The sequence below is a fragment of the Trichoplax adhaerens genome, genomic scaffold, assembly GCF_000150275.1.
Source record: "Trichoplax adhaerens TRIADscaffold_1 genomic scaffold, whole genome shotgun sequence".
In the NCBI taxonomy this organism is placed as follows: domain Eukaryota; kingdom Metazoa; phylum Placozoa; class Uniplacotomia; order Trichoplacea; family Trichoplacidae; genus Trichoplax; species Trichoplax adhaerens.
Window position 1 is genome coordinate 10,523,018 of NW_002060943.1, and position 13,961 is coordinate 10,536,978.

General features: G+C 31.4%; 2 protein-coding genes across 2 annotated transcripts; both read left to right on the forward strand.

The window, feature by feature from the left end:
- Positions 1-141: 141 nt before the first annotated feature.
- On the forward strand, positions 142-450 carry TRIADDRAFT_7674 (uncharacterized protein; the record flags this gene model as incomplete). Its single annotated transcript, XM_002108215.1, has 1 exon — positions 142-450. A coding segment is annotated over one exon (309 nt), but the record flags the coding sequence as incomplete, so codon positions are not given.
- A 7,038-nt stretch (positions 451-7,488) lies between these two features.
- On the forward strand, positions 7,489-7,980 carry TRIADDRAFT_20314 (uncharacterized protein; the record flags this gene model as incomplete). Its single annotated transcript, XM_002108216.1, has 1 exon — positions 7,489-7,980. A coding segment is annotated over one exon (492 nt), but the record flags the coding sequence as incomplete, so codon positions are not given.
- Positions 7,981-13,961: the final 5,981 nt, after the last annotated feature.

Sequence of the window (13,961 nt, forward strand, 5' to 3'; positions counted from 1 at the left end):
AATAGACGTAAAGGAAACAACTGTATAATAACTAACCAATATAATACTGCATCGATACCCACTAACATAACTGAAGAAAATATTTCAGTTCAGAAGGATGATACGAAAGATATGATCTATCATGATGGAAAAAATTTTGTATGTAAGCATTGTAACAAGGTATATGCATCACTAGGAGCGCTTAAAATGCATATTAGAACTCACACTTTGCCATGCAAATGTAAAATTTGCGGTAAAGCGTTCAGTCGGCCATGGCTGCTGCAAGGACATATCAGAACACATACTGGAGAAAAACCATTTGGATGCGAAAAATGTAATAGGTCATTCGCTGATCGTTCTAATTTACGAGCACATATGCAAACCCATGCAGAAATCAAGAAGTATAGTTGTTATAAATGCCGTCGGACATTTTCTCGATGGTCTTCGCTTAAAAAGCATGAGAATTCGTCAAATTGTCAGGAAATCAAAATAATTCGATGCAATAATACTCTTAGCTAACACAAGTTGGAATGGCATATCACCTATGATTATTTACGTAATGCAGTCTCGTTTGCGAACCGAGTAACTGCTTCACTGTGATAATTACTATCGAAAATTTTAAATTCGTATATAAATATAGTTATAATCCACTCTTACTGACACAACTATCGCATTTCTTTGCTTATACGGGCATTAGCAGTATTGCAACAGGTACGTAAAATCTCAGATATTAACCTAATTAGTAAGTACGATATCGTAATACGTTTCATGTAGATAAATAACAAACAATATATTTAATAAATAATATGTACTTGCGACCTAACGCGACATGATCAAAGATACAATTGTACACTTAGCAGAAGATTTGCTGGAATTCGTAACCGATGAACAAACGCTTAAAATTTTACTATCCCTATCGCTGATAATAACGGATAACGAAGCTCGTTAACTTTTTGCTGTATTGATATTAATCTGACGTATACCATTTATTTTAAATCGTTCATTGAAACCACTTTGTACTACAACTGAGTATTTCTTGACATAAAAATTATATAATGATTGGCTGTAACTGCAGATATACAGCAATACGTTTTACTAAAAAATATGATGGCTCCATCTTTTTTTTTGAATAAGATTGGACCATTGATAGCTGATCACTCACAGTTTTAAAAAAGTGTAATACTTAAAATACCTAATATCTTGTTATGAACGAACACTCAATAGTGAGAATTATAAAAGCCTATATCTAATGAATTATAACGGAAAATGATTGTCGTGGCTATAAGTAACTTCATTAAGTACTTTTTTAATTTCACGCGCGCTAATTTTATACGTCAGTAGATTACCTGAGAATAGCACTGACTCTAATTTTTCAATTTTTACGCGTATAGCAATCTATTTATTTTATATAACAATACATATCAAATATTATAGGGTAAGATTAAAGTGATGTGCAGTGATATGACATGCCTTTCCCAATGCAGAGTATCTTCAATTTTGGATATCTGTTTTGCTGCGCACCACATATACGAACATGGTCTTAACCTAGCAATACTAAATCCATTTGCACTGTGTTGTATCATTGTTTTACTGTAGCTACAAACATAATTCGTAACATAACGTGGTTACTGACTATATACTAATTGACAATCAACTAATTCTGTTGTTAATCTATTTATTGGTGAAAATATCTGTATCTTGTCTAAACCATGTTACTACTGACGACCACGTCTCATTCGACGAGTAAAAAATTATCAGACTTATTTTTTCTTTCTAAGTTTATTTATAATAGATTTTATAAATTTTTTTATTTGCTAGTCTAATTAAATGAATGACTCAGACGTAAGAAAAGCATTTTTCGTATTATTACCATAAATGCACAGCACATATTACGATATATAAAATCGTATAAATATCTGTATGCTAATAAGGACTTTCTTGAATGTATACATCTCTAAATTATATATTATAATTGCTACGTATTTGCAACAATAAACTAATAGAAAGACTAAATTTTTTGTATGTCTCTGTGTTATAGAATGATGAAAATAGAAGTAATATCTCTAAATTTAAATGGAAAGTAGTGCAGCTTGGTTAAACTATATCATCAATATCACTGTTATAATCTCTTGGATGAATTGATTGGCAAATCCTGATTTGTGTAATTCTTTCTATAACCACGATTTAGTTAAAGCATTGATATCAATGTAATTAGTACGCATTAATAGTACCGAATCTATTCGAATCGGTAGCTCGTTGATAATGGTGTTGAGGGACCCCCGGGGGTTAATCAGGAACAGGCTCCGAACTGCTATTCGCCAGAAAAATATACTAAAAATGCGTCATATACGCGTAGGTGATATCTAATGACTCTTGACGATTACAAAATGGTCCTAAACGTTGTTTCATAATATAAAAAAGTAGATAGCGAACTACTTGTATTCTCATATATTGAAATGCGGCGATTAAGTGAACTATGAAAAGTCTTCAATTGATTATCAGATATCTGTGTATAGTACTGTTTGTACATGTATAGTAATCTACAGGTTAAAGATAACCTACCGATAGTATGCTAATATAATCAATGCTCAGAAATTAATCATAGATTAATAAATTTTCAATTACGTTTCATGAGATATAGGAACATTTAAGAGCTGTGGTTCGTCTATAGGACTATGTAGTGTTTTCGTGCGATGAGAATAAATTTAACTTTAGTCAAGATTAGAATATGAATTTCCATATGATTTGACTCAATTTATGCATATCATTTAAATAAGGAAAGAATAGTTATGCTATAAATTGTTAAAAATCAAAATAAGGCCAAAATTTGAAGGTGGGCAATTATTCCGATCTCATATGATAGACAGCAGAACTTATAGAGGATTGGTAAACAAAATCTTGATTTATATTACTTTTTTACTGTTATTCATTGTATCAAATAGTCTTTTACTGGAAACGCAAGTTTGTGGTTCAGTGAATTATTTTCTCTTACTTGCATTACGCTTGCAAGATACATCGCTGACGCAACATAGGAAACTGGCTATAACGGTAACATATGATTACATTACACTATGATAGGATGGTGATTTGATAACAGATTAGCAATTCATAAAAAATCTTTTTAATGGATTAAGTATTCGATTTAACTTGTTAACAACCTTGGAGTTCCTTCTGTATGTAGGCTACTTTATTATTCAGTGGCGTAATTATATGAAACACTTCAATTAAATATTTTTTATTATCTGCTTTTAGGCGTATAATATCATCAATGATATCTACCTAACAGCGCGCCATACTACGGTACTTTACTGATATACTGTACAGTATACTGTAGTATTATCATGATTACGATCGTAAAGCGACTATGTACTGTAAGTTCTTGTTTGTTTTTTTATTATAAAGTACTTGTTAGTATTGAATCTTGGATAAATGATTAAATGATGGCGAGAGGAGAAAGCTAATGCCTACTAAATTCTCAATGTGCAACATCGCGCTAATATAGATACCTTTGATTATATAGCTAGCTTTAATGGTCCTCCAAGCTTTATCCTCTACTGATATCAGTTTGACCACATTTTCAGTATAAAATTTAATATAAAAGAACAATAAGGGAACGCACGTAATTTATTAATAAGCCTGGTTGCATGAATTATTACCGTAGAGTACTACACTATATTCATTTAATAGAGTAAAATGATATCTATAATATTCTAAAGAAGAATATCGCTCTATATTATGAAAATAATGAAAATGAAATAAGAGTATAATTTTTTATTAGTTTATGCTCTAATGAAGATGCAAAATGAAGTACATGCTATTACAAGATCTAGTTGATTGGCTAACAAAATTACTTAGGATTGTAGTAAAATTTTAATGGCATGTATAATTATCAGATAAAGTTTCTATACGGATAATATTTAAATGCTAAATGAATATTACTTCTTTTTGCTAGCATGAAGTATTCTACTTCCTAGATTTGCTAAGATAATTCCTTATGCAATAGAGATCATACAAATGTGTACGAACGTTGACGATATTCTCTGATATTGTTGGAATCTATAAAGATACAGGCAGATTGAAACCAACAAATAATAGGCCGTAAATACTGTGAAAAGATAGCTTTGATTACAAGATAAAGACTTCAGGCTAAGACCTGAAATAACCATTTACTAAAACTGTATGAAAAGGAAAATATAACACGGAATGAATGGCTAATAATTTTTAAACAAAAAATTCTGTTTTTAGGTAAATACTCTCATAATCTTTACATATTTTTCTTGAATTGTTCAAAAAGTATTCTAACTAAATAAAAGTTGTTCACAACAATAATAGTAAAAGCGTCAGTGTATATTAAATTTAACAATAGATTATAAAAGAATCCGTAGAAAACATATGCAATTCTGTCGAAAAATGTACATCAGGTATGTTTTGAAAGTGGCATTTAACATTATTGTAGTATTGTGTATAGAATAACTAGCTATCAAATAACCAAGGCTGCGATCAATTTATAAATGGCAAAAAATTTTTCGACTCTAACAAAAGATTTACTGTGCTATTTATAGAATCCAATCACTCCAATCTTTTTCATCGTTCACTTTGTATCTATTGTCTGGGCCTTTTTGCCATCTTTAAGACGATTTTGGCATTTTCTTTTCATTAACTCGATAAAATCCAGCTACGGTTCAATTAAATAAGGAGTTAATTGTTGGTTGTATTTAATTGACCCAGTTCATAGAGTTTTTTATCCTGTAAAAATTGAATGAGAAGCTAAAAAATAGGACAATGAACAAAGAATACAATTTCAAATATCCTACTTTGAAGCACTTTCTCTTTTATTATTACGCTCTATTTTTTAAGGGTTTACATACCAGATCATACACTATTGGATTCATGGAAATTATGGATAGACATCATAACTATGATAAAATAGGTTGAATGATGCTACGTATTTAAAAAATGGTATTCATTATAGTTAATGAAAGTTTATTTAGTCCTTGATACTACTCATTCATTCATACGATCAACTCTACCTTCTCTTCAAATCTGTTTACTGAATTTCAGTAACTTCTGTCTTTTACCCAAACACGAGAAAAATGATTTCCTTAACAAGTCGTCGAAAATCTTATTCATTTTAGATCGTTAAAGTTTCTTTTTAAAAGTCAACAGGTGTTGAGTCTCTCCATTCAAATCCTGATGACATCCCACTTCATCAGCGATGGCACTGGTAGACATAATACTATGATCAGCAAAAGAGAAAAAGATCGACTTAAAAATGAAACAATACCTTAGTTACGTCATGAAATATTACTATAAAGAATAACATACAGACAGTGGAAATCGAGTAAATATTGTATTGCCATACAAAATTGGATTATGTTCTTCCAATCAAGTTGTCGTAGAACGATAGTACAGAAAAATTACCCTGAATTTTCATTTATCATCCTGGCTAACTATTGTTCGACAAAGTTTTTGTTTTAGTGAATAAGTAATGTGGATATACCTTGAATAATTTCACTAAATTCATTCTATTAGCATTTACCACGTCATTTATGTCTAGGTATTAAAACAAAAATTTCTTTTCCATAGGGGTATACGCTATATCTACTTTGTGAATGACTAGCGTCTCATTTAGGCAATATAAAATCATTTCTTACTACGATATTACTAGAAAGAATATACTAGTAGAGTAGAAAACTTAATGTATAATAGGTTAGGAACGAATATTGAAATAGCAGTATCTAAAGGTACCTGTTTCAAGTGAAATCTTTTAATTTTGTTATTTTCGAAGAAGAAAATAGAAATTTAAAGCGAATCTAGGTAAGTTTGATTAAATTTATAGCCTCGATTCGTTTACTATAATTACCTTGGTCTACTACCGTGCCGGGCAGTTACCTGAAATTCGTTGTCTTGAATTTGTGATCGATCTGATGCTACTGTACTTCGTTGATATCATCAGGAGTAAGCTAGTAACTGGCATTAGGGATTGCTGTACTCTTGTATTAGCCTGATCTACGTCATGACTATAACGCTCATACAAGTAGTGTCAATGATAATGAAATGATCAAGCTGTTCCTTTTATTCACTTTCTTATTTAAAGAAGAGAAAATTTTATTCTCTGCCGTATACATTTTTGGCTCGCATTTTTGAAGCAAAAATTTTGTTTTTGTAAATAATGTTAATTTAGATTCTTAAGTTCTTCTAACTTTGTCCATATATGCCCTTTTTGATCATGTGAATTTAAGCAGTATTGAGAGACCATTTTGTATTATTCAATAATTCATTCTTTCCGACTGGTCGTCAACTGAATGCATCGATTTCCTTAACATCTGCCTTTTGTATTAGTATATCAAGCAATTTAATATAGATATTATAAAAAAAACTGCACCGATACTGCACTTTTTTTCAAGAATTTTCATTTTATCGTTTTCCTACAATATCGACAGGTCGCAACCTTTGATTCAAACCGCAACGAAAGTACGGTAGATAATTTTTCCAAACGATCAATTCCTTCTCTTAATCTCAATAAAATAATGCCAAAGGTATTCTTGATCAAGAAGAGAAAGCTACATTATCCTTACTGTTCTGTACGTTCGGAGAAATACAACCATGATAAACACTGGGGAACAGCCATTTCAACCAAAACAGGTGATCATTTTTATTTTTATACTTTTACACGTTTTCTTTCTGTCGATTTAATGATTTTCATGTAACTGACATATAACTATCCTTTTACTGATACAGTAGTCTGTCTTGTGACTCGTCATAAATTTTAAGCTTCTTTTTGCTAATTTTAGTAACATCTACAACTTACGCTGTATTAATTTTTCATCTATAAGCTATCTTTGCCAGTAACTTTATTTTTCCTTAAGTTCCTTTCAATCTTATTTCAAATATGCAGTGATCTGGTAGTTCTCTCCTCAGTTGTTCTAGAACTTAGCGTAATTTTTTGCTTTTTTTACGTGAGTTTAAATTTCGTTCTTCTCACAGCCTGAATCTCCAATTATTCTGACATTTATTAACTCTATCTTGCTATTTCCTTTTCCTTTAATCGGATCTGATATCTCCTTAGACAATTGCAAGGTTGACGACTATGGCACAAATGAAAAAATTAAAATAGCTTGCGCTAACGGGAGTAAAGGGCACATTGAAGTTAGGACTGGCTTCATTGCGAAAAATACCAATCGATCGGTAGCTAACAATATCGACATTAATTCACGACAATCGTTGGATTACAATAACGTCGTTGAAGAGAAAAATCGCGGACAAGCATTTACTGAAAAAATCATTAAACCGTCAAGTAAACAATATAATATTGAAAGTCCTAAGAAACATCAAACAGATTTTACAAAACTTAGTCGAAGCTTAAAAGTTGCCAACGGTGCATCATTTCCAATACGGGAATGTGTAACGGCAGATACATTTCAAGTTAAAAATGGTCAATGTAACGCTAACAGCAATGACGATACCGAGAACAATAATTATTCTCATAATAACGCAAACAGTAGTAATGGCAAGAAATCTCGCTATACATGCGCTGAATGTGGCAAGCAGTATGCCACCTCATCCAATTTATCTCGTCATAAGCAAACTCATCGTAGCTTAGATGGCCAGTTGGCACGACGATGTAAGTATTGTGATAAAGCTTATGTTTCTATGCCGGCTTTAGCTATGCACGTTTTGACACATGAGCTTGCCCATAAATGCAATATATGTGGTAAAGCGTTTAGCCGTTCATGGCTGTTACAAGGGCATATGAGAAGTCACACTGGTGAAAAGCCATATGCGTGTGCTACTTGTAACAAGCGTTTCGCCGATCGATCTAATCTAAGGGCTCATATGCAGACTCATTCTTCCGTAAAATCCTTCCAGTGTAAAAATTGTGGTAAATCCTTCGCTCTTAAGTCATATCTAAATAAACATGCTGAATCAGGTTGTTGTAAAAATCGTGGTCATCGAAAAGAGAAAGGTGATTTACATGAGCTTAGCAACAGTAGTGAATAATCAACAATCGAATAAATTTTAGCGAATTGCTTACTTAAGAAATGTGGCTGGTATATCTCCGACTAATAAGAAAATTATCATAACTTATATAAACAGCAAGCAAAGAAAATTGACGAATCCCTAAAACAGATGTATTATGCAAAGATCGAAATATGAATGTGATTTATATCAAAGTTTAGATCCATAAATAACGTATAATAATATGCTAGGCAAATCAAACAACCAGATTTGCAAGGAAAATAGAGCATTGTATATCTTATGTTGTATAAACCAGTTTTGAAATAAATGATTATAGAGAGTGAAAGCTTCTAATAGGTTGCATAGGTAAGATCTGTTCGTTATTATCGATAACTATAGTTACTTCAGTATACAATAATATAATCATAAGCGAGTATAATATTACTGTTGTATTCGTATACGAAAGGCATGTATCCTACTTTATCCAAATCGATGTAAACGATATTAATATTCGATAACATATCGTATAATGTTGTAGGATATCGCGGTGAAAATATGAATTAATTGTAACATTCGATATGACGACTGTATTAAGTTCATGGCACTCGTAATACTATTCTAGAAATGAAAGTAGAATCATGATCCTTATTTGCTTGCAAGCGTTGCGTATATTATTATTACGTGAATGTTAGCTTGCAGTAGCTATGGTGGTAAACACTGTTCCCTATTAGGAGTTCTTGTCAGTCCTTATTTCTTTATGTAAGTAGGAGCATTCGAATACTAACGTCAGTTGCTATACTCAATTAATTTATTGATTAATTGAAGATATTATCATACTTTCATAGCTTTCCTTAAAGATAATTTTATACATTTTCACTGCTTTATAACTGACTATAATATATTTATAAACTATCTGCTCTATTATTACATGAAGATAAACGAAGAAATTTTCTATGTTAAATGTATTTGATGTGATATATCCATCGTTATAAATATCCAGACCCTAATTTTCAGTTTAAATCTCTATGAAATCTATACGAATTTACTAACAACCTGAAGAAATACATAATCTCTTTTAATGCCACAACGAAACTGTACAGAGATTTTGTCTTATCCTACATTTGGCAGCTAAAATGTATAGATTTATGATATGTTCAAATTTATGAAGATCGCCTCTTTGCGTAGAAAAATTATCTTGTAATAAATAGATCTAAAAATTTATGTAGTATAATCACGAATATCTGCTTTCATGGATAATGTGAAAGTCCAAGGCTACATACATTAATTGCTTAATTATTATTGGCAACTTCTTCGCTCTATTCGATATATCATCGCCGATATACAATTATGCCGTGCTGTTATAATAAAATTTCATGCCGTAAGTTTCAAATTTCAGTTTATACGTATAACTCTAAGCTTAATGCGGATACGATACTATAAATACTAAATACTGATACCGCCAAATAGAAAATTACATTACTATAATTCGTGGATATTGAAATTTACAGAATTCCATGACTACAGGTTGCAACCATCTGTTCACGATTCAAGTTTTGCTTCGAATTTATAGTGCTCATTAATATCTCATGAAAAATTCTTCAGAACAAATTTCAATTGTTGTGTTGTTCTAATAATATTTTACATCTGCTTTGGCACAATATCGCGTCATAACTTGAAGCAGTGACATTTTTATAGTCTCCATTATTCTTAGCAATTATAGTCAGTTATTATATTTGAACCCCGAATATGCATTATACGGCATTCGTATGCATTAATTAATTATGTATTGTATACAGTGATGCATACCGAATCGACAATTTTAATTTTAAATTTTATTTTAAAGTCAGGTAGTACAATATGCGAGTAGTATACCATTTATAGTGTTTACTTGGTCAATGCACCTGTCGGTTAATTTACATGAGTAGAATAGCAATGATACGGTAACCTTTGTGAAAATTGTATTATGTCGAATGAAATGGTATAGACTATGTAGTCTTTTGATAATATGATTATTGTTAATAATACAATGCATAGGACATACACTGAAAAGGGCTCACGTGCCATGGGTAAATTTTTTCGTTCAAAGAATGTTGCTTAAATCTGTCTACCGTACCAACAATTTGTCTAAACATTTACTAGACTCTATAAATTTCACTCTGGTGCACCCACAGTACAGTAAATTACATTAGCACTACGTACTGTACACACTACATACTCGTAGTATAATGTATTCGGCACTACAAGTAAGATAGCTAAGGTAGGGACTACTAAAGAAAGAATGGCTAAGGCTTACAAAGAGAGTGCATTTCACTGGAATATACAATAAATGTTTTTATAGAAGAGAACTAATTTTATTTTAAGAAGTATAGACAGGGATGAGGATAGTTCATGCAAACATGCGTGTAGAAGGCAGTCATGATGATAATGAATTATATGTTAGGTTCAGATCTGCAACTTCGTATTCAGACTTACTTCCTTATATCCAATTTCGGGAATTGACTACAACTTATGTTTATACGTATGTATGATGTTATGTGCCCGGTACAAGTATTTATATGGTACAATAATCTTAGGGTATTTATCCATGGACTATTCAATGTTTCTCGGGAATATTTAGTAGTTCATATCCTATCTGAGTCACGGGTACAATTACTATAACAATGAAATGTGTTGTTGGAATTATTTGAAATTATTATTCATAGTAGAAAAAATATAGATTTCGAAATTTCGCTTCGATGATGTTCTGTGACTTTTTTAGGTGCTATTCATGCAATAATCACTATATTTAACTGCAGCGGTAGTATACAGATTTAGCACAGTATGGTATAGGCTAGAGTCCCGATGCTGAGGCCTACAGAATAAGTGTTTTTCAGATATGACCTGCAAATGAACCATTACAACCATACCCGTCAAACAGTCTTTGCATCTTGTAATGAAAATTAAAGAGTGATAACAACATGGTAGTCTTCTAGAAGTAAACCAATTACTGATCAATGATACAAGGTTATAAGAGTATTTTTATGTAAAATGTTGCCGTAAATTAAGTAAAGTCCCTTAAAATAACGAAGCAGATATATGAGAAATCACTATCACTTTTTAGTTTCCGACCAATCCAACTAATATAGTCGGTTCGTTGCTAGGCGTAGCCTTTATCTGAAAAAGGTTTTATATACTACAGAACGAAGTACAGAATGTCTGACAGGTCTTTGTTCTCTGGAGTCCTCTGCATGTGAATAAAACTTTGTGTCAATGCTATTTTAACAATGCAGTAACTCTAGCTGTGCTAATTAGCGATACTAAAAGAAAAAATTTTGAATAGTCGTTGGTACCGACTGTAAGTCGTAAGACCTTTGAGAGAGAGACCGTTCTTCGCATAGTTGTAGTCACTACGTTACCAAGTTAGCTAAGGCATAGTAGAAATAATAATTACCACATAAAATATAGCCTATTTTATAGGATTTTAAGAGTGATCAAATTTAGAAAAAATCTATCGATACAGACTTTTCTAATGCGGGATCAAAACTATCTTGCAGCAACAACGTTCCAGCGGCTACAAAGTGAACCCCACTACTCTGTATCGTTAGTAAACGCTAGGTCTATTGTCTCCGAGTAGACTCCAACGCTATAGTCCAATAACTCAATTGCTCAGCACATTCCACGATAGCTGTTAAATAGTACAAGCAAGGAGCTTCACTGATACTGTATACTGTATTACCGTATTTTTTTATGATACTGGTAAATTTTTACCATTCTTAGAGATGACAGGGTACTGAAAAAATTTTCAAATTTGTGTAGTTAACATAGTATAATATTTTCAACATTATAATACTGTATATTGCAATTATATTAGTGCAATAATCTTTGTAAATCTAGATAAATATGGTTAATATAGACACACATGCATAAATTTACGAATTTCATCCGGTCTGGGAAATCTAATATGGTTATTCTGTGGGATTCAGTTAGCAATGAAATTTGGCTTTCTAGTTGTTGATTACTCTACTTCAATTCCTCTTTTTAGGACGAGATAGTGCAAAATTTATGTACTGTATATCTTTCCAACTCTACGCATTGATAATCCATCTAGTATACTGTATATAAGCGTATATAATATCATTAGTAAATTTGCCGTATTTTATCAGTGTAAATGTCTGTTTATGATAGCAATTCCAAAGCTCGACTTGACTACATTTCCCCGTTTTAAAGAAATGTCCGTAGCGCTATATGTTTTTATCGTTGTCAGAATATAATCGTATATCAAATGACAAATCGACAAGTGTAATAACTACTATTGCTTATCTTTCAATTTCACATGATGTTGTTGATGACAGTTGATCATACAAGAGCGTAGATTTATAAGAGGATAATCTCAGGTGTAATATAATAAAGATAGCTATTGATGCAAACCTAATTTAATCAAATTCTAAGACTTTAAAATCATCATCAATCAACTAATTATTATCTACGAATTTACTCGTACAGTGCTCTAGAAATTAAAGATTAACAGGTGCAGACTTTCACATAAAAGTTATGATGAACGAATCATATTATTTAACCTCTGATAATTTACAAAAGAATAGGCTTGTTATTAAAGTAGAATCAGCACGAAGAGAGCTTAAAGTTTTAAAGGCCATATCGTAGAAATTGAGTATTGAGTGAGTTCCAGTGCATAAATGCTGTATCTTCATTGTGCTTATTATTTACTTGCGTGTATATAGAACGATATTCTACTGATGTCGTCTAAAATCAAAATATTGAAATTTACTTACTATAGATATTTGCTTAACTGTGTACCATTGTCAGCTAGCTAAATATCTGTAGACAGTTTGTATTCCTTATCCATGTACACTTGTGCGGCGTAATAATTTGCTAGAATAACACAATATCTAAGGATTTCTTTCGTTGCACTATTACCTTCGACAGTTATGTTTACTGAATTTTTTGCCTTAGTATCAAGATTCAGGAGATCTGATGCATTTAGTAATGACAATAGAAATAAGCAATACTTTAAAATCAGTAATTTAGGTATCATTCTAAGGTAACGATAAGATGCTATCTAAACTCGCACATATACCGCATCTGTTCTACCGCAACAAATTTTAATTACTTTTACTGTATAATATCTTTTAAAGTACTGCTGCGAACCTAACAATTCTTTAAACTTTTCCGGAAACTTTATCTAATCTACTTATTGAATTTCATAGCTATTCCTATTTATGTAGTGATGTCCGATAATAGCTATCCTATCAATTTTATTAATCACACATATCTGTAACCGCATTGAAAGATAGCGGTAGTGGTAGTCATAGTAATATTTAGGCTGATAATCTTGCAAAGCACATAAACGCTATTTTATTCATGTTTGTTAGTGTAAATAACTAAAATCTAGTTTTATTGCGCAAATTGCATTCCCAGTTATATTCTAAATTTACGATAAGATACTTAGAAAGCAACTTTCAATTATCAATGTAGGTCTGGGATACCATCCAGTTAGAGTAATTTTAAGGCTATTAGTACTTAATTACTGTAAACAATATATCACAAATTATGAGTTGCTTCTGCTAATCATTTTCGTCTCTGCTATTATAAATTATATTCCAAGCAAACATTTCATCATCGTTAGACATGCTATAAATGGATCACATTAACAAACAATATATATTCTAATAATGATCAGCTATTGACAAGTATGATATCTTTTACTAGTTATACAATAATACTGGTTCAGAATATAGGTTTCTTTTATTGATATTTAAATGAATTGAGCGTAATTAGTATTCAAGGAAGGCCTACTGGTACCGGCTTCATCTATAATATTCTTACCGATAACGGTTCATAAATTATGTATCGGTATATTAATCTTATTATTCCATAATTTATAGGGAAGGGGCAGGGAATTTCTCTATTGATTAGATGACCACTCTTTCAGGAGTAATTTTATAGTAGTATTAAGGGACTGGAAGATACTTATAAAAAGGTAGAAGGGTGTTAGGAATTTTTAAAGTAAATTAGATCATGTTAGA